At 42.6% G+C, this 21,990-nt stretch overlaps 1 protein-coding gene across 1 annotated transcript; it reads left to right on the forward strand.

Annotated features, from left to right (window-relative positions):
* The first annotated feature begins 53 nt into the window (after positions 1 to 53).
* On the forward strand, positions 54 to 21,565 carry ube2b (ubiquitin-conjugating enzyme E2B (RAD6 homolog)). The gene is made up of 6 exons (XM_056284573.1): positions 54 to 246; positions 3,797 to 3,877; positions 10,173 to 10,198; positions 11,002 to 11,091; positions 14,562 to 14,650; positions 18,999 to 21,565. Exons 1-6 carry the CDS (start codon positions 203 to 205, stop codon positions 19,125 to 19,127), a joined length of 459 nt encoding a protein of 152 aa, XP_056140548.1. The 5' UTR covers positions 54 to 202; the 3' UTR covers positions 19,128 to 21,565.
* Positions 21,566 to 21,990: the final 425 nt, after the last annotated feature.

Raw genomic sequence — 21,990 nt, forward strand, 5'->3', positions numbered from 1 at the left:
AAACGAGTTCATGGCAGAGACGGGCGCTCCTATCGGAGAGTCCTGTGCTTTTTGGCCAGTCTTAGCGACTGACGTCACCGTCGCTGGTAAACCAGTTGTTTAGAAGAAAAGGGAATTAACGCCAAGCGGAAGATATAACCTCTTCAAATTTGGGGGGTTTTGCACGTTTTATGACCGAGGGTTAGTTTTTTTTTCTTCAGGCATGTCGACCCCGGCTAGAAGACGGCTTATGAGAGATTTTAAAAGGTACCGCAACGTTTTGGGCCGACGTCACTTGTGTTGTTGTGTTTAGCTAGCCGAGGAGGCTGGCGGTAGTTAGCCTAGCCTAGTTTGGTTAGCTGCTGGTGCAGGCTAAATTGATGTCCGGATACCGGGCTGCTGTTCGTATATAGTCGTACCTGTACATTTAGTTACAATGTGTAAATCCTCTGTTAGTGTCTCTGTGTTCTGTGAAGAAATTTGTCTACTGTAGAGTTAAATAAGTTGATTAATAATGGAGGCTTGCTTAAACTATAAACCAACGCTAGCACATACCCTAACGCTGGACGTGAAGTGTAACGTTTGTGTCCCGGCTTTGGGAATTGCTTACTCTCACCATCTTTCCCGGCCAGGCTGTCTCAACAGCAGAATACACATAGGGACTAGCTGACTTTTACCGATGTCGTCATCATTTTACGAATCACTTGACTATTTAAGTTAGCTTATCTGTACGACCATTCATTTTCTCTGGAAGCGCTGTGCTGGAATGCGGTGGCTCCACGCTGGTCGAAAGCCACCAGCTTTCTTTTAAACGTTAATGGTAAACAGTGCGAGTGATCTGTTCTGTCCAACTAACACGTTTCAACATAACCAACCCCGCGCTGGATCGCAGTGTTGCACAACTACAGGCGTCTGTTTGTGTTTGCCATACCACTTAATTTCATAAATACTTGGCCTCATCTTGCTTTGAGTCAGTCGATACATCACCACCATCAGCCTTTCCTTTCTTCAAGGGCATAATTTGTCAAACAATCTTGGAAGGCAAGAAGAATTTGTTTTGTATTGGTTCCCTTGGATATCCACGCCAGTCTGTTGACTCCATATGGCTTGTATGTGTGTGTGTGTGTTATTCACACACTTGTCAGTGGAAAACAATAGACTATTTCACACAGGCATCCCTTAAAACCAAGTAGATAAAATGTCAGTGTAACTGTGCCCTTGTAGATACCAAATGGTACACATCAGACAGCTTGGAGATGACCACACTGGGCCCCTCCTTGCTGAGCATAGTGGAGGTGGTCTTTGTGACCCAGCGAAGGGTTGTTGGTTTTAATTCAGTTTTGCATGATTCTTCCTATAGATGCCCTAAACTAGATTAAACCTCAAATCAGACAATTTGCACTGCATGTCTTTTAAACAATAAATGGAGTTATTCGGATGCTCCTTACGTTGAATGGGAAATGACCTTATGGTGTTCTGATTGCAAGCTTTCATTTGTGGGTATTTTGATATCAAATGAAAAGTGAAATGACTTGTCAATTTTTCATTAAAGAGTTGTAAGAAATTAATATTGTGTTCTGTTATAAAGAAATTGTTCATTTCTATTCATATTCTTAATATGAGTATTTTTACTTCTGTTAGATTTTTGAAGTTGTAACATTTCTTCATGGTGGCTCATAAACAGCGTTAGAAAATACAATTTAAGTAATAATGTCTTGTTACTGATTATTATAGATGACTGTAAATCATATTTGACCTCCATATAGGAAGTCAAAACATGTTTGTTTATTTTTTATTTTCATCTTTTGCCATTTTGAATATTGATTATGATATAATTTTACTCACTGGCTTCATTGTTGAGATTTTTGATATGCAAGACCCTGCTTTACAGTGGCATTTCTCAGGGCAGCTGAACACCTGTCCTTTCAACAGCAACAAAAAAAACCTCCTGCCTTATTGAAACTGTATAAATGATTTGCCATTATTTAGTGGTTTCTTAATTGTGCTGAGTGGGTAGTTAGTTAATTGAGTACACTGCCTAGGGTAAATAAGGTGGTCATTCCTGCAAGTTGAACCAGGAAGTACCTCAGCAGTGTGATCAGCCATTGATAATATTAGACGTTTTGGGTAATAACTTTTAACTTGCACTTTGATTTTTCACTTCCAAAGAAGTGGTTTAAACATTTGGAATAAACTGGACTTTTTGAAACATGTCTGGCGTTTGTGTTTTGTTGCCCCATAAGCTGAAATTGCAAAGCTGTGTCCAGTGGTGGTCCCATATCCAAGATCTTTACAATGAAACCAGTGAGTAAAATGTTATCGTAACCGATATGCACGATGGGAAAAGCTACAAAAATAAGACCCAAGTTGTAAAAAAAAAAATGTAGTTATCCTTTAAATCACTGACAGAGTAGGATCAAATCAGAGCTGCATGTGATACCCATACTGGTATCCAATATCGGGTCAATACCAGGCTAAAATAGTGTCTCAATACCGGAGATTTTACCCAAGACTAAAATCTGATGCCGAAAACCACGAGCAACATGTCATGAATAACAGCAAAATGGCTTGATACACTGCATTTTCTGCCCATTGTAGCCTGTATTCAATGGGGGAAAAACTGATTCTGTTGCAATTATTTTTCCCATTGATCCCAAACCTAATGGTCTAAGTCTGCACTGTTCAGCAAAATTAGTGGCTCGACTCGGTACTCCGTATCAGCCTGTACTTAAAGATTCATACTCTGAATCGGTATCAGCCGCGAAAAAGTGATATTGGTGCATCCCTAGAAGAAACCCTAAAATATATTTCAAATGTCACAGGAAACAGTCAGTATCCACCACCATGACCAGGCTTGATAAAGTGTAAAGCAGTAAAGTGAAGTGCAACATCACCTCTGGCAGAGAACTCAGGCAGATTACTGTAAATGAGGTTAATTGCAGTGGGTCTGTCTGCAGCCAGGGATTTAGAGTTGGACCTACTGACACACACACACGCCACACACACACATACACAAATAAATTCATCATACCTAGTTCAACAGCCCTAAGCTGATTTTCAGTGAGCTTTTTCACTGGGAGTTCATAGACCTAAAATGGAGATTTGTGATTTTAGACTACAAGTACTGACCATGGATGGTGAAATAAAATAACTAATTTTACACTTCTTGGGCTCATAAATCTCACAGTGTTTCAGCCAGGTGCCTAATAGTTCTCATGCAGGGGTCTTACCAGAAATTGATTCCCAGCCAACTTAAATGTCTTCATCGGTATCTCACGAAACGGTGTGGCTATTGTAAATGACTTCATTTAAAGGGTAGCATTGGGTTTATTGTGGACTAGCATTTTGAATTTTCACAGTGGAGTCTTTCCCTCTGTTCAGAGTGATTTTTATTGCTGGGATGACTGTAGTTCTTCAGAATTAGACAGTAACAGCTGGAAGGGACACCCGTTTTTCCCTGTGTGGCTGATCCCAAAAGAGCATGGTACTCGCATTGCTAGGGGCAGGGCGTTGGCTCCCACTGGGGGCACTTGTCCTAAAAACAATGGAATTGAATGGGTTTGTGAGAACTTCGGACAAAAGTATCCACCCAATGACGCATGTAAAACGACATGACTGCTAGTTATAAAAGGCAAAAGTTATGTTGTTTTTGTGTGTATGATTGATGCTGCAAGCTTAGCAGCTGGCTATTGTCATACCCAATGCATGCTGATATACTGCTTGGTATGGGGGGGGTAATCCTGCAGTCCCGGTTTTAATTAAAGCTGTGTTCCTCCCTTTTCACGATTTCTCTCTTGGCTTCTCTGTTCTCACTCAGACTTCAAGAAGACCCCCCCACTGGCGTTAGCGGAGCACCATCAGAAAACAATATCATGCTTTGGAACGCCGTTATTTTTGGGTGAGTCATTCTCAAAATCCTGCCTCGCCCCTTCATCTTTACTAAAGCCAAGCGACCAGCATTGCCCTGGGTGACGCTTTGCCCGTTCTTTATTTGTTTTTCATTTTCCTTCAGTGCTTTTTGAAGATAGAGGCACTTGCATATATATACTATATATATATATATATATATATATATATATATATTCAAGTAAAATCTTTATGAGACAGTACAAGCCTGTTTCATGACTATATGACCATTGTGACCATTGTGACCATTATGGTCTGTTTCATGCCATAAGCAATGAGTGCTTATGGCATGAAACAGGCTTCTACTGTCTCATGAAGAATTCACTTGACTCACTGGATTATATATATATAAATATAGAGAGAGAGAGCGAGAGAGAGATTCAAGTCAAGTCAATTTTATTTGTATAGCCCAATATCACAAATTACAAATTTGCCTCAAGGGGCTTTACAGCAACACCCATCTTGTCCTTAGAGAAAGAGAGAGAGAGAGAGAGATTTGTGTGTGTGTGTGTTTCAGAGGTCCTCACAAGGAAAAGGGTCTATTTTAGGGTTAGGACTTGGTTTTAGGGTTACGGTTAGAATAAGGGTTAGGGTTAGGCGTGTAGTTTGCGTGGTTAAGGTTAGGGTTAAGGGCTAGGAAATGAATGTAGTCAATGAGGGGTCCACAAAAGGATAATGAAACCAGACTGTGTGTGTGTGTGTGTGTGTGTGTGTGTGTGTGTGTGTGTGTGTGTGTGTGTGTGTGTGTGTGTGTGTGTGTGTGTGTGTGTGTGTGTGTGTGTGAGGGGTCACCCGTCGACCAATATGTTTTTTTCAGGGCTGATACTGATAATCAAGGAGACTGATAACTGACATTTGGAACCGAAAGACATTTGCAGTAAAAATGAAAATCTTGGTGTCACAATTTAGAATAACACAAACTCCAACACAAAACTTAATTGAAATGCCATTAAGCATATGTTTGCTTAAGAAAATTCTCCATTATCTTAAAACAAAAAGTGCAGGGAGCTCCCTGCAGCAAGAGATAATTTTTATTTATTTTTTTGCAAGTCAGATGGCTAAATTATGGATCAACAAATGAACTTGTTGACATTCACTATGACATTCAAGTCAGCTCTGTGAGACTCAACATTAGCTTACGTTATTATGACCATTGGCTACCTATCTAGCTAAAATGGAAGGAGTGTCGTTCTGTATGCATGTATTTATGTCTGTCCTAGGTTTGCCACTTTCTATGTAGAGAGATATAAGGGACGCTTCCCAAGCTCCCTGCCCCCCACCGCAAGTCCTACACCCCCCCCCCCCGATGATGTAATGATTTTTTTGGGAATCCAATACCCTGATACACATGGTTTGATGTGCTTTATTTATTGCAAGAAAAAAATAACAGAAGCACTTAGAATTACAAGTGTAACAAAAATATTTGTATTATATTTTGGATTTGTAATACTGATTGGTTTGACACGAACAAGACTGAAACACCACAAACATAATATTGGGTCCATCCCAAACAAACGGAAACCATCAGTAACTGCAAACAATTGAGGGTGCTATTTTTAACTGTACAGGGCAACCACTGAGTTAGGCCTAATGGCAATGATGACGACATAACGCTGACATGCAATCTCACACGGCAAGCAGAGCTTGTCAGTCCGTAGCTCACCACTGAAATTAATCTCACTCTGCTTGTATAACTGGTTTGATTTTACTTGATGTTATGTTCTTCTAAGTACTGTGAAGACCTAGTGTATATATGAAATGACATGTATGAAAATACAGGACAAATTGCGTCCCTAATTGATTCATTATGGGACACAGCATTTTATTTTCCATACAGGAGGACCCCATATTATAAGGGATGGGATTTTCCTGACAACCGTTCATCTAATCGACTTCACACTTGGAGGGTGTGTTGCTGATGATCCAAGGAAGTGCAGTTTCGAGTGTGAAATTGTTTGTTTATTTGTTTGTTTATTTGTGGTCGGAGAGGGAATTTCACATCCATGGGGAATTTACACCCGTATTCCTTCTGCTTCTTCACTTCCCGTGGAGTCAGTGAGCAGAAACAGAAACCGCAGCACTCTGTCGTTGCAACAGACATTGTGGTTGGAGGACACCCATATTCCTTCAAGTGTCGAGTGTGAAGGTTGGATGAGCGGGCACTGCAATAGTAACGTGTAAACCAACTCATAAATGCGAGCAGGGGCGGACTGGGAATGAAAAATGGCCCTGGATTTTTGACTCAGATCCCCCCCCCCCCCAGTGATACACCACCACCACCCACACAAACTACGCCACACTTTATGTAAACAAGATTACTGAACAATATTTATAACAATAACTTTAGTAAAATAGATGTAAAATAGAGCAAGGGGAACATGTTGCTCTTAGGAGGTGGCTGGCTAGGAGGAGCACATTTTGGCACAATGGCACTGGCAGCAAGGTGGCAAGAATCTCTGGAACCATCTGGCCAGTGAAAGAAATAATTTTAACCACCTTTACATTTTTTTCTTTCTGTTTGTTCATCATGCTCCACTCCACTATCTATCCAGATGTTGCCACTTAACAGAGACGGGAAAGGAGCGGGGCCCAGAAAACGTTAGAATGGACTGAACCAAAAGTAATTGGCTGGGAGAGAGAGGCTGACAGATTTAATACCCAACCGCGGTGGGCCGGCAGCCCACTCGCCTGGGCCAGTCAGACACACAACACTTTATTTAAGTGGGGGCTGGGGTTATTTATATTTTGCATTGCATTGACCCCAATTGTCAGGTGGCCCACCGGGAAAACTATCAGTGCTCCAGATGGCCAGTCCGCCATTGCATGCGAGCAATGTTACGTTTGCAATATGGTAGCTAAAATAAGTTCCAGTTGCACTGGCACTAAGTTTACTCAAAGATATAGCTATCGCTTCTTAAATTAGCTCTACTATCTCATTATATTTAGCTGTATGCATTTAGCTGTATGCCACTGCAACAAGGTGCATTATTCAGGCATTTTCAGTAGTGTAACTGGGAAACTGGACATGCTTGTCATTATAGAAATAGATCATAATATTTTGGTGTTTTACAACTTCAGTGTAGAATATTGTGATGTCTATTGCACCTTCAGCAATATGCTGCCTTACCTTCGAAATAGTTCCGCTCATTCACCAGAGCTGCTCCAGTCTGCAAATGCGGGTTGATAGGCAATTAATCATGACGTAACCAATCAGATAGTGCTGTGGGTGGGACATTGCTCGAGACCACTTAGTGGTGACTTAGTGGAGCTCTGGGCAGCGCTTGTACACCTTATGGGGTACTCCACTGGGTCCCGGAGCAGAGCTAGGTCTGGCAGTAACCACCTCCTGGACTTCCTTTCAGGTGGGCTCTCTGGTGTTGAACTTCAACGTGGGAGATGGTATGTCCAAAAGAGCTCTGAGGGGCACTAGCTCTTGCTCTGTATCAGGGTCACTCGAAGTGTTGTGCAGCAAGTGGTCTACCTCTTCCTTAGAGCAGGCAAGACAATCACTGCGCTTCTGCCATAACAGCTGCTTTGTGAATCCAAATGGATCAGCTGTAAACACAGTTCGCTTCCTGGCTCTCTCTCCTCCGACTTCTGTGTCATTCTGCTCTACGCAGGGTCATGAGCTTCTTTCTTCCTGATGATGTAACAGAGCTCAACTAGTGGTGGTTTCTCCTCCTCGGTTGCTACCTTGAACTGTCTCTGATAGTCAATCTGTCTTGCCCAATATAAATTCTGGATTTGAAAATTTTATAAAATACTACTGGCATTGTGGTGGTATGGTGGCTCAGTAGTTGGCATGGTCGCCTCACAGCAAGAAGATCCTGGGTTCGAGCCCTGTTGATAGTCCAACCTTGGGGGTCGTCCCGGGTCATCCTCTGTGTGGAGTTTGAATGTTCTCCCCATGTCTGTGTGGGTTTCCTCCAGATGCTTTGGTTTCCTTCCACAGTCCAAAGACATGTAGGTCAGGTGAATCGGCCATACTAAATTGTCCCTAGGTGTGAATGTGTGTGTGAATGTGTCGGCCCTGTAATGGCCTGGCGGCCTGTCCGGGTGTCTTCCCGCCTGCTGCTCAATGACTGCTGGGATAGGCTCCAGCATTCCAGCGACCCTGAGTAGGATAAGCGGTGTGGATAATGGATGGATGCACTATTTGCATTGTCATGTTTGTTAGTTTACCTACCTATGACATCCTACTCTGTATACAGAAGTGTGAAAAGGGTCCATTGGAAATGTGAAATGAATTATGTGATCCATCCCATTCTTTTTTTTCCTTTTTTTTTTTATAATTTATTTCTGAATTTTCCCTTTTTCTCCCAATTTAGTGGCCAATCGATCCCTTTTTTAGTTGAAACTCCCACCCTCGTACTGTGTGCGTTCGCCAACTGCATCTCTCCAGCCAGCAGTCTCGAAGGAGTTGCCTCATCACTTAAGTGACAAGGCGACTCCGGGCCGAACCACTGCTTTATCCGACACACACAGAGACGCATTCATGTGGCGAACACAAGCCGACTCCGCCCCCCTCCCAGAGACAGCGCTGCCAATTATTGCTGCTTCATCAAGTCCGGCCGTAGTCGGATCTGACGAGACCGGGGCACGAACCCCGGTCCCTAGTGGGCAACTGCATCGACAGAAAGCCAATGCTTAGACCGCTACACTACTGCAGACCCGATCCACCCCATTCTGGGAAATTCCAAATACCCATCATTCACTTCTATGAGTTTAAATTGTATTTATTTATTTATGGCCAAAAATGTTTAATAGCTCACTAACAGGGCTCTAGACTTAACTTTTTACATTGGTTGCACTGGTATGCCTAACTTTTTCATTTAGGTGCACCAGCCACATAATTTAGGTGCACCCAAAATTTTTCACTTCGCCTTTTAGCGCTGCAATAATTTTAAGCATTTGCTTTTTTTATCAGTTCCCATACACATTGGTAATTTCTTAACACATTATGTAAATGATCGTAAGCAGGAATAAAGGTGCAGATAAATGTTTTTATTTATTTAAATCCCAGCACACGCAACAAGAAATTGCAATGACCTCAATTTAAAAAAAAAGAACTTAAAAAAAATGCGGATGTTTAAAGGGCTTGATAAGCTCAAATAAATAAATCAAATTCAAATAACAGCTGACAGGTGGAACGGTTACCTCCGCCGATGATTTCAGGTCTGGGCTGGGCCTTTCGGGGCTAGGGACAGGTGTAACAGGCACTGCAGCATTTTTCTTGATAGAAAAATATTGATAGTTCTCTTCATTTTGAATTACCGGTATGTTTTAAGGTTGTGATGTCGCTCGAGGAGGATTACAGGGTGCGGTCTCATACACACACATATATCTTATTTTTTTCCCACCTGCATTCCACTAAGACGCGCTCTACTCTGCCTCTGATTCACTAGTACTCGTTGCTTTGTTGGCTAGATAGGTTGATTAGATTTAGGCGTGAGGAGCGAGATGGTTAGGATAAGAATGTCAGGGTCAGAGGCAGAGTAGGATGCAGTGGGATGTCTTCGCAGAATGCGGGTGGGAATAAAATGATGCTATACACACACATCTGCTAAATTTCAGGCGCATTGATAAGATCAATGAAAATATTTAGCTGCACTTGAAAGATTTTTGGTTCCCCAATGGAGCCCTAAGTAAAAAGAATTTTACCACTAAAACACAATCAGTTATTCCTCTGCCCAAAGCCCACCTGCTTACAGGATTTCATGAGAACTCATCCCTCTGTTTTTGAGACACTGAGCACTGACAGACAGACAGACAGACAGACAGACGATCTACAGAAAAATGATCAACTCCTCAGCAGAAGTAACAAGAAAGCACAGGTTATAACCAATCGGAATGAATGTCTCGTCAAAGGTTTTTTTTTTTAATAAACACAAAAAAAACATGAAATGCAACCTGTCAAAGTACATTTGAAATTCAGATGCAGTGCTGCTTGATGCCAAGAGTAAAATTTGCACCCCTCGTTTTAATTCACTCTCATCAAAGGCTGTCTTTCACACCTTGACACACACACACACACACACACGCACACACGCACGCATACACACGTATGCACACATTCTTTCTGTATGTGTTTGAATTGCTTGTATTATAAAGACTCAAAAGTCTAATTGTTTCAGGCCTCGGTTTCAGACTTGGTCAAGATTTATTGGTAACCTTGGTGACGTGATATTGGAGCTAATTCTGTTGTCCTTGTGTTTTCCCCTTCTCTTTCTGTTTTTCTCTCTCACTCCTCCCTACTCTTTCGCCCTGTTGCTCACTCTACCTCTCAGGCCTGTGGGAACGCCATTTGAAGACGGTAAGACCTTGATTGATGTTGTACAGTGCAGCTTCACAAGGACATTTATCCAAACGCAGAATTTGATGAAAGCGTTCCACTTTGACTGCAAGGTGTTATAAGGAAAGAAGCAATAACAGAAGGAAAACGTGTAAATTCAATTTTTTTTGTGTGTAATCATAACTGTAGAATTGGGCTTCAGACGTGCTGAGTCAGGGCTACGCACTGTTTTCTTCTGTCAGTCATCTTCCTCTTCATTAGGCTGCCAAGCTGACATTTCAGCCTCCAGAAAGACTTTGCTTTTCCTCTGAGAGGGGATTCCTTGCTATTTTTATTTGTTTCTCTCTCTCTCGCTCTCTCCGTCTCCCTCTCCCACTCACTCGCTTGTTCTCATTCTGCACACTCTGCGATCCCTCACGCCTGTTTACTCGCAAATTTCCTTTCTGTCCGCGCAACCCGTCCTCTTCCTCGTTTCCTCTTCATAGTCTTCATATATTTCATAAATCCATTATATTTCTGTTATCCTCTTTCAATGTTGTATTGTGTAAATTGTGTTAACACAACATCCATTGCACGTTGTCCATCTTGGGAAAGAGATCCCTCCTATTTTGCTCTCCCGGAGGTTTTTCTCTATTTTTTCTCCCTGTTAAAGGATTTTTTTTTTAGGGAGTTGCTCCTTATCTGATGCGAGGGTCTAAGGACAGGATGTTGTGTTTGTTTGAGGCAAATTTGTCATTTGTGATATTGGGCTATACAAATAAAATTGACTTGACTCTCTCACTTGACCCCCCCACCACCACCACCACCTCTTTTTCTTCTTGCAGGAACTTTTAAGCTTGTGATAGAGTTTTCAGAAGAATACCCAAATAAGCCGCCAACAGTTCGATTTGTCTCCAAAATGTTCCACCCAAATGGTAAACGTTTATACACACACACACACACACAGAGTTGTTTGTGCTGTTGTTACGCTACACACTATATCAGTGTTACTCTTTACGCGGCTCGCGAGAATTTGTTTTGCACCTCATATAGATCCCCTGATAACAATAAGAACATAACTATAACTTACTTCTATAGGTTCCGTTTGTGTCCTGTTTTAGCACATTGAAATGAATTATCCAGCAGATGGCAGCATACTGAAGATACGTCAAAGAACGTAGGCTACGTAACAGTGTGGGATCATGGGTAGACGTATAGCCTATGTGTGTAGCTTTGTATTTGCAAAATGTTTTGCAAGCTCTGTGGCTCTTTGAGGAATGGTCTTACTCATAAGGGGCTCTCCTAAGAAAATTAGTGAGTACCACTGCACTACATGTTGGGTGACTGCCCCCAGCGTATTTGCACAGGGAAGATCATGTTTGGTTGGCTCACAGTAGCTGTATTTCCATCAAACTACTTTGATGCAAGTTTTGAAGTAAAAAATAAGGAGTTATTGGGGGAAAAACTAATCTCAAAATATTGGGTGGGGGGTTGGATGTTGGTTGGCTCAAGGTGAGAAGACGTCAATGTGGATGAGGTGGGGGGGGGCAATGGAAACTAGTCTCTTGACATTCTATAACAGCAAGTTGTTCTTGTCAACCCTTCCCTGTTTTTCTCACATGCCTCGATGACGCAGTACTGCTCACCGGGAGACCACTTTAATCACTTCAAATAAGCCAAGGGACATGCCATTGATTCTCATTAAAATTTTACACAACTTTTCAAACATTTACTTGACATACCCTTACGCATTGCATGTATACCTATTGATTAGCGCCTAAAGTGCCACAAAAAAGAAGCAATACTAGGCTCAAAACCCATGAGGTTTTGGCTAGTGGTGTGAATACTAGGGGTGAACTATACACTCACCAGCCGCTTTATTAGGCACACCTGTCCAACTGCTCGTTAACGCAAATTTCTAATCAGCCAATCACATGGCAGCAACTCAATGCATTTAGGCATGTAGACCTGGTCAAGACGATCTGCTGCAGTTCAAACTGAGCATCAGAATGGGGAAGAAAGGTGATTTAAGTGACTTTGAACGTGGCATGGTTGTTGGTGCCAGACGGGCTGGTCTGAGTATTTCAGAAACTGCTGATCTACTGGGATTTTCACGCACAACCATCTCTAGGGTTTACAGAGAATGGTCCGAAAAAGAGAAAATATCCAGTGAGCGGCAGTTCTGTGGGCGAAAATGCCTTGTTGATGCCAGAGGTCAGAGGAGAATGGCCAGACTGGTTCGAGCTGATAGAAAGGCAACAGTAACTCAAATAACCACTCATTACAACCGAGGTATGCAGAAGAACATCTCTGAACGCACAACACGTCGAACCTTGAGGCAGATGGGCTACAGCAGCAGAAGACCACACCGGGTGCCACTCCTGTCAGCTAAGAACAGGAAACTGAGGCTACAATTCGCACAGGCTCACCAAAATTGGACAATAGAAGATTGGAAAAACGTTGCCTGGTCTGATGAGTCTCGATTTCTGCTGCGACATTCGGATGGTAGGGTCAGAATTTGGCGTCAACAACATGAAAGCATGGATCCATCCTGCCTTGTATCAACGGTTCAGGCTGGTGGTGGTGGGGTGATGGTGTGGGGGATATTTTCTTGGCACACTTTGGGCCCCTTAGTACCAATTGAGCATCGTGTCAACGCCACAGCCTACCTGAGTATTGTTGCTGACCATGTCCATCCCTTTATGACCACAGTGTTCCCATCTTCTGATGGCTACTTCCAGCAGGATAGCGCGCCATGTCATAAAGCTCGAATCATCTCAGACTGGTTTCTTGAACTTGACAATGAGTTCACTGTACTCAAATGGCCTCCAAAGTCACCAGATCTCAATCCAATAGAGCACCTTTGGGATGTGATGGACCGGGAGATTCGCATCATGGATGTGCAGCCGACAAATCTGCAGCAACTGCGTGATGCTATCATGTCAATATGGACCAAACTCTCTGAGGAATGTTTCCAGTACCTTGTTGAATCTATGCCACGAAGGATTAAGGCAGTTCTGAAGGCAAAAGGGGGTCCAACCCGGTACTAGAAAGGTGTACCTAATAAAGTGGCCAGTGAGTGTATATCAATTCAGAATCGATATTGCAATATACACACATGCAATAGTCACACTGCAAAGCATGAAGTGTAAAGCATATTGACCCTCATAGTCAAGTAAGGCTGAAACTCTTATTGCTCGATAGAGAATTAAACCTGGAAAAGTCTGCTTTTTTTACGAGTATTCTTGAAGAAGAATTTTGTGGTCCATCTGACAAACAATGTAAATATGCCTAATTTAGTGAATTCTTGGACAACTTCCTTATCTCCTCCTCTAAAATTGGCTTAATTGTTGCTAGAGCGATATATTCTTAGCAAACTGAGTTTCGAAGGTTAAAGCTGCATACATCTGGTGAAAATATGCGACCCCTTTTTTGGCCCAGCACATGTCTCGGTTAACAAAAATAAACTGATATCATTCATATGGACATTAAAAACCAGTGAGATACATTTTCAGCAGAGAATGTGTGGGCACGCTGAAAGTGTTGGCAAGAACAAGTGATGGAAAACACAGACAAACATGATGTATCTCTAAAGAGAGCTAGGGCAAACTTCTTACTAGTTGTCTTAAAGGTGCCTGCAAAATTTGATTTCTCTAGTGTTCATGTTTTTTAGAGTTGAAGAAATCAATAGATGTCAAGGAGGGATGGAAAAACAGGAGGTACATAGTTGTATATGGAAAACACCTTTTGTAAAAGTTTAATTTGGGTTTAGTTTGAATATTGTCAGAGGGATTTTAAAACAGGAGTTTTGAAACATTTTTTTTGAAACGTGATAAAGAGAGGGATGAAAAGAAAGAAAGGGTGATAGTGAGTTATTGTGGTGAAAGTAAGGAGTACATTCCTGGTTCGGGACTAGTTTGGTTACTCTTAATGTAAAGATGTAATTAGGGGGACAATTTGAAAGTTGCTCCCATGTAAAGTAGTTTGACAAAATAAAACAGGGTAATGCAGAGAGCTCAACCAACTATAAACACAAAACAATGTCCAGCAGAATGAAGGGGATCTTAATAAGAATCCCGTGGTATATTTAAAGAAATGATATAAAAATTTGTCTCAAGGTTAAAAAGTCCACTAGAAGATTTCCAGTGCCAGTGTCTTTGTGTTCTTCAATTGAAACCACACTGAACGATTGAGGTGGATTCAGTAAAGGACACCAAAGGAGTATTGTAGTATTCATTTTGATTGACTTGGCCAGACACTCTTATTAAAGAAGAAGCAGGTGGTGTTGGTTCTCTACACCCAGCGTATCCTTTAGTCACAGTGTGCATGAAAGGTACTGGAGTTAGTTTGACTGACGACGGCACAGGCGTGATTCATGTGTATTTTTCACTTTGCTGTTTTGCAGTTTATGCAGATGGCAGTATATGTTTAGACATCCTACAGAATCGCTGGAGCCCCACGTACGATGTCTCCTCCATACTCACCTCAATCCAGGTCAGTCAGCCCCTCTGTTAGCACATGGCATTTGTCTGTCCATCTGTATGTCTGTCTGTCCTTTAGTAGTGGACAAGCAGGACTCAGGCACCCTCCATATACTTCCAAAAATCAAGAATAGTCTTGGAGCGTAATAAACCCTTAGTCTTGCGACAGGAATTGGTAAATCCTTAAATTCAGACCAGGGTCTGAATGATGTGTTCTTCCTTTCTTTCTTTCTTTCTTTCTTTCTTTCTTTCTTTCTTTCTTTCTTTCTTTCTTTCATCTATCTGAAATGGCCTTCAGCCGTGTCCAGAATTTAACAGCATATGGCAGTTTGTTGGAGCTAATTTTCATTCTTGTTATGATTCTAGTTATTACTGTAATCATTTTGCCATGAGTATTTTATTAGGTATTTTCATCTAGGTTATGAATCGCAGTTATTAGTCCGAGACTTAAGTCAACACTGTCATTGAAATCAAATTTGTCGAAGTCCTATAATTGGGGAAATTTAAAATTGTGATCCATGATGTCTTTATGCATGCACAAGTATCATGTCATTGATCACAGAAAGTTGAATCAGTTCATCTGGACACAACGTTTATTGACAGAAAAGTTTCATCACTCATCCAAGTGACCTCTTCAGCCTCAACTGACTGCAGGTATCCCCACCCTTATAAACAATACAGTGGCATAACGACCGAACCCAACGATCAGTTTCATATGCAAATATGGGTGTGACCATTAACTAGAGATACATTAGCCATGTGTACATAGTATACACTGTTAAGTGCCAGGAGGATTGCCGTGACTTGTACATTGGGGAAACCAAACAGACGCTCGAAAAGAGGATGGCACAACACAGAAGAGCTACCTTGTCAGGCCAGGACTTCACAGTCTACACCCATCTACAGGCCAGTGGCCACTCTTTCAAGGATGAGGGTGTGCACATCCTTGATGGGGAGGAATGCTGGTTTTAATGGGGAGCCAAAGAGGCCATCTATGTGAAGAGGGAACGGCCATCCCTAAACTGAGGGTGGGTGGGGTGGGGGGCTAAGAGTACATCTGTTGCCGTCTTACAAACCCCAATTCCAATGAAGTTGGGACGTTGTGTAAAACGTAAATAAAAACGGAATACAATGATTTGCAAATCCTTTTTGACCTATATTCAATTGAATACACTACAAAGACAAGATATTTAATGTTCAAACTGATAAACTTTATTGTTTTTTGCAAATATTCACTCATTTTGAATTTGATGCCTTCAACACGTTCCAAAAAAGCTGGGACAGGGGCATGCTCACCACTGTGTTACATCACCTTTCCTTTTAACAACACTCAATAAGTGTTTGGGAACTGAGGACACTAATTGTTGAAGCTTTGTAGGTGGAATTCTTTCCCATTCTTGCTTGATGTACAACTTCAGTTGCTCAACAGTCCGGGGTCTCCGTTGTTGTATTTTGCGCTTCGTAATGCGCCACACATTTTCAATGGGAGACAGGTCTGGACTGCAGGCAGGCCAGTCTAGTACCCGCACTCTTTTACTACGAGGCCATGCTGTGTTAACCGTGCAGAATGTGGCCTGGCATTGTCTTGCTGAAATAAGCAGGGACGTCCCTGAAAAAGACATCGCCTTAATGGCAGCATATGTTGCTCCAAAACCTGTATGTACCTTTCAGCATTAATGGTGCCTTCACAGATGTGCAAATTACCCATGATGCCATGGGCACTAACACACCCCCATACCGTCACAGATGCTGGCTTTTGAACTTTGCACTGATAACAATCTGGATGGTCCCAAAAACAATTTGAAATGTGGACTCGTCAGACCACAGCACACTTGTTCACTTTGCGTCAGTGCATCTCAGATGAGCTCGGGCCCAGAGAAGCTGGTGGGGTTTCTGGATGTTGTTGATATATGGCTTTCGCTTTGCATGGTAGAGTTTTAACTTGCACTTGTAGATGTAGCAACGAACTGTGTTAACTGACGATGGTTTTCCGACGTGTTCCTGAGCCCACGTGGTGATATCCTTTACAGAATGATGTCGGTTTTTAATGCAGTGCCGCCTGAGGGATTGAAGGTCACGGGCATTCAATGATGGTTTTTGGCCTTGCCGCTTACATGCAGAGATTTCTCCAGATTCTCTGAATCTTTTGATGATATTATGGACTGTAGATGATGAAATCCCTAAATTCCTTGCAATTGTATGTTGAGAAATGTTGTTCTTAAACTGTTGGACTATTTGCTCACGCAGTTGTTCACAAAGTGGTGAACCTCGCCCCATTCTTGCTTGTGAACGACTGAGCCTTTTGGGGATGCTCCTTTTATACCCAATCATGACACTCACCTGTTTCCAGTTAACCTGTTCACCTGTGGAACGTTCCAAACAGGTGTTTTTTAAGCATTCCTCAACTTTCCCAGTCTTTTGTTGCCCCTGTCCCAGCTTCTTTGGAACGTGTTGCAGGCATCAAATTCAAAATGAGTGAATATTTGCAAAAAAACAATAAAGTTTATCAGTTTGAACATTAAATATCTTGTCTTTGTAGTGTATTCAATTGAATATAGGTCGAAAAGGATTTGCAAATCATTGTATTCTGTTTTTATTCACATTTTACACAACGTCCTAACTTCATTGGAATTGGGTTTGTACAATGCTGTAACTGCAACTATTCCCCAATCCTCTGGGAATAGTACACATTGCCATTGTAACTCTAGTTATGTCCCATTTAGACTGCAGGCAAATCCGATTTGTTTCTCAAATCTGATCTTTAGGACTGACTGTTATTTGCAAGTGATCAGATCGGATTTGGCTTTGTTCAGACTGCAGCCACATCGTTGACCGATCTGCATTGGTTGCTGTGGTAAGGACGTAGGCGTGGGTACGTTGCATGTGTGTTGTGTGACGTAATATGCTGGCGACTTCTGTGCAGACAGACAACAATAAAACACCATGGAGATATGTCATCTCACCCTTCAGGCACTGTCAAGTCGTGGTGCAGAACTCCTCCATCACACCAGACAATATCAGCGATGGAGGAGGCTGGTATATACCACAATGTTTCATGCTGCAGTCACGGCAGGCTTTGCTAGGGAACGCGAGGTGTGGTGCAACCCGAAAAGTGATGATTGGTGGGAAAATGTAGTTCTCGGGACATTTGACGATGACAAGTGGCTGGCCAACTTCAGAATGCGCCGGGGAAAATTTGATGTGATCTGTGACCACCTACGACCCAGTCTCGTACGATGAGACACGCAGCTCAGGCGGGAAATATGTGTGGAGAAGCGGGTCGCAGTTGCCCTATATTGGCTAGCCACCAGGTCAGGATACCGAACCGTTGCACATCTCTTTGGGATGGGAAAAGCGACTGTGTGCATGATTGTGCATGAAGTTTGTACCGCTTTGTCTGCACTGCGAAACGAGTACTTCAGGCTTCCAGTGGGTGATCACCTGCAAAGCATCATTCGTGGCTTCAAAACAAGGTGAATATTACTTGAATGTTTACATTAGCACTGCCTATATTACCGTCATAGCCACATTAGCATGAGCTGTTTAGTTGTGAACCTAGGAACTGAAATAAGGAATTGATTAGAACGGATAAGACACTGTAAGGATGAGCAATAACAAGAATCCCAATGTACCTGTACTAGCACTGGTTATATATGGCGAAATAAACTTTCTATTCTATTCTAGGTGGGGTTTTCTTCGTCTGTCCAGGGACTATTGTTCTCCATTTTTAGGTCGTCTTCCTTCTCGTTGCATGTGGGTTTGAACCTCCGCGCTCAGAATCTGACGTTAACATGTGTTGTGTTGTGTTGTGTTGTGTTGTGTTGTGTTGTGTCGCGTGCGAGTGACGTAATGGACAGTTTGAAATCCGATTTGAGTGGCTAGAGCGTCCAGACTGAGACACATCTTTAGAAATCAGATCTGAATCAGACATGAAACCACCTCTGAATGTGGCTCAAATCCGATTTGCAAAGGTCAGATTCCAGTGTGTTTTTTGCTGTTCGGAATACATAAAAGAAATCAGATTCCAATCTGGATTTGCCAGAAATCAGATTTGGGCTGCCAGTCTAAACGGGGTCTTCATGGTCACAGCAATTTGCATATGAAACTGATCATTGTTTTCAGTTGTTATGCCACTGTATTGTTTCTAAGGGTGGGGATACCTGCAGTCAGTTGAGACTGAAGAGGTCACTTACATGAGGGACGAAGTGTTTCTGTCGATAAATGTTGTGTCCAGATGAACTGATTTAACTGTCTGTGTAATCCATGATGATACCCAAGTGTGCAACTACATGTCTAGTGGCTCAGAATAGAAGATTGTTACTGGTTTAACTGGTGCTGTCACTGTATTTTTATCCTCTCAGTCATTGCTGGATGAGCCAAACCCCAACAGTCCAGCCAACAGCCAGGCGGCGCAGCTCTATCAGGAAAACAAGAGGGAGTACGAGAAGCGGGTGTCTGCCATCGTTGAGCAAAGCTGGGTGGACATCTGAGCACGTCTGGGACCGTGTCTGCCCTCGCTTGTGCTCTCTCACTCTTTCATACTCTTCTCACGCTCCTCCTCTTCCTCTCTGCCAGCCCCGTCTTCATCCCTGTACTCCAACCGTATCTTTTTTCTTTTTTTTTTGTCACCACATCTCGACAGACGACAGTGACAACGTCAGAGCAACACAAGTGCCACCCCCCCTCCAAAACAAAGAAAACGAAAACGAAAATAACGACATCCATGATTGATCTGCAGCAGAATGGACTCTAACTTGCTTTCCAACACATTTTAGGACAAAAGGAGAGGGGAAGGAGAGGGCGGGGATCAATCTTTTTCTTGTCCTTTTTTTACTTTGCATGATGTGAAATAAGTTATTGCTAACAGATTTTGTAATATATCTTTTTTTTCTTGTTGTTTGGATTGATGCTGTTTTAGTCTAAAAGTTTTTATTTCAGTTTTTAATTTTGTAACAACTCCAGGTGTGAGCATAACCGAGCTGTTTTGTTTTTGGAAAAAGGGTAGATAGATGACCATATCTTCATATTATAAAAGGCACTGTCAAGTAAATCCAGTAACGCTGTTCCATGTCATCAGTATTAATCACTTTTGTCCCAGACGTATTGCGGAAAATGTCCAATTACAAAGGCCAAAAGAAAAACGGCTACTCCCTTGTTCTTTTCAAAGCACTCATCTCATTTGAAGAGACTAAATCTCCAGACTGGTAGGCGTCACAGGCTGCAGCCTGGCAAAGTGTCCCTGGTGCTCATGACTCACAGCCCCTGCGCGCCGGAGAGCCCTGCTCCAAGGAGGAGGTTTAAGAGATGATATTTGTGGAGAAGAAAGTCAACTGTGTTGTAATTCGAGAACCAGCAGCGGACAGGAACCATACACAGGTGATTATTGTTAAAATGATCCATGGGTATCTCGGAGAAGAAAAACACACGTTGATAGTATTTTGTTCAGAGGTGGCCACCTGAACGTCCCCTGACCATGACCACTTGTTTCAGTTATGCACTAAACCATATTAACCATATCCATGTGAAGTCAGACTCCAGCCTAACTGGCATCATGCACATATCTGTTTCAGGGTTCTTCAGGTGGATAGGACTCTGAACCTGACAGTAGCACAAGGAGGATTTTGCACCAAAATTTATTTAGTACAATTGATATTTATCCTTAATTTTATATTTGAATGTGTTTTCATTTTTGAATGATGGAATCACAATGATGTACGTGTATCTTTCACATAACATTTTATGTGGGGCAGCTGCAGATCAAGACTAGAATCGGACAAAAGCACTGACAGTAACTAAGGCTAGACAGAAACGTTATCCAGACACTGGATACGGGGGTAAACATGTTGAAATCTGGGGCAGGACATCATGTCACCTTCTCCTTGGAGCCAACATAACAAAGCAGTGTTGGAAGTACCAGCTCCCCCCCCCCCCCTTTTCTCTCCAATTGCATCCAGTTAATTACCCCACTCTTCCGAGCCATCCTGGTCGCTGCTCCACCCCCTCTGCCGATCCGGGGAGAGCTGCCGACTACCGCATGCCTCCTCCGATACACGTGGAGTCGCCAGCCGCTTCTTTTCACCTGACAGTGAGGAGTTTCGCCAGGGGGACGTAGCATGTGGGAGGATCACGCTATTCCCCCCAGTCCCCCCCCCCCCGAACAGGCGCCCTGACCGACCAGAGGAGGCGCTAGTGCAGTGACCAGGACACATACCCACATCTGGCTTCCCACCCACAGACACAGCCAATTGTGTCTGTGGGTGGGCTGTACCAGCTTTTAACACAGTACTCACTTTCTGCCCTGTATCATCAGTATGACTACATTAATTGCCTCTGATGGGAGGTTGGAAAAAAAAGACCATGGTGCCAACTCTCTCTCCTCACAATAGGAGACTTGCCCTGTTGCCTGCGACGCCTACGAGTCCCAAGATATTGCTTTGAATCATACGGCTGATGTTAGCTGAAAACCTCCTATGGCTGCATTCTCCTTCAAACAAAAAGCACCTTGTTTTCTTTGCTGACTAAATTTAAAGTGAAACATCAAGACCTTGAGGACCGTGACCCTCCCATCACGCGGCTTGGGACAATATCGGGCGGTTCAGTATGAACCTCTAACCCAAGCTGTAGGGTGTTTTCACACCTTCAGTTTGTCTCCGCTATCTGTGGGGCGCGGTTTAAAAAGGCAACTTGACACAAGTGGAGGATAACAAGTCGACAGTGTTTAGCAGCTACTGCTAAATGGTCAGTCTTCATCAAACCCAAATGTCACATCTTTTCTGAGACTAGAAATCATATTGTGGTTAGAGAATTATTTCAGCTTATAAGAAGGAATATGCTATAAATTTTATGAATTTACTTAAGAGGAAAAACCATGTATACTTCTGACAAATATGCTGTATAAACATAATAAAACATGTTTTTCAGACTTTGAGATAGGCTGTGCTCTTACCTTTTTGTGGGATGGAGAACTTTCATGGATTTTTGTGTGTGTGTGTGTGTTTCAAATGTTTAGTATGTCTAATGTCATGTAATTGTATGTCTAAATGTTTAGTGGAAAAAAGTAAAATGCACACTTGATAGTGGTCAGGTCTACAACAGCTGCTCCACATCACTGGAAGTCACCTTAAGCAATGTTTTCCTACCTGAACAAGAAAATTATGGTATATTTAGGAATGCTCAAAGGCTATGCTTGATGCAGATTTGTATTTTTTTTAATGATAAGGACATTTACAGCCAAAAGCTGTGGCCCAGTGGTTAGTGCTGTCACCTCACAGCAAGAAGGTGCTGGGTTCGAGCCCCAGGGTAGTCCAACCTTGGGGGTCGTCCTGTGTGTGGAGTTTGCATGTTCTCCTCGTG

Source organism: Lampris incognitus, chromosome 8 (assembly GCF_029633865.1).
Source record: "Lampris incognitus isolate fLamInc1 chromosome 8, fLamInc1.hap2, whole genome shotgun sequence".
NCBI lineage: Eukaryota > Metazoa > Chordata > Actinopteri > Lampriformes > Lampridae > Lampris > Lampris incognitus.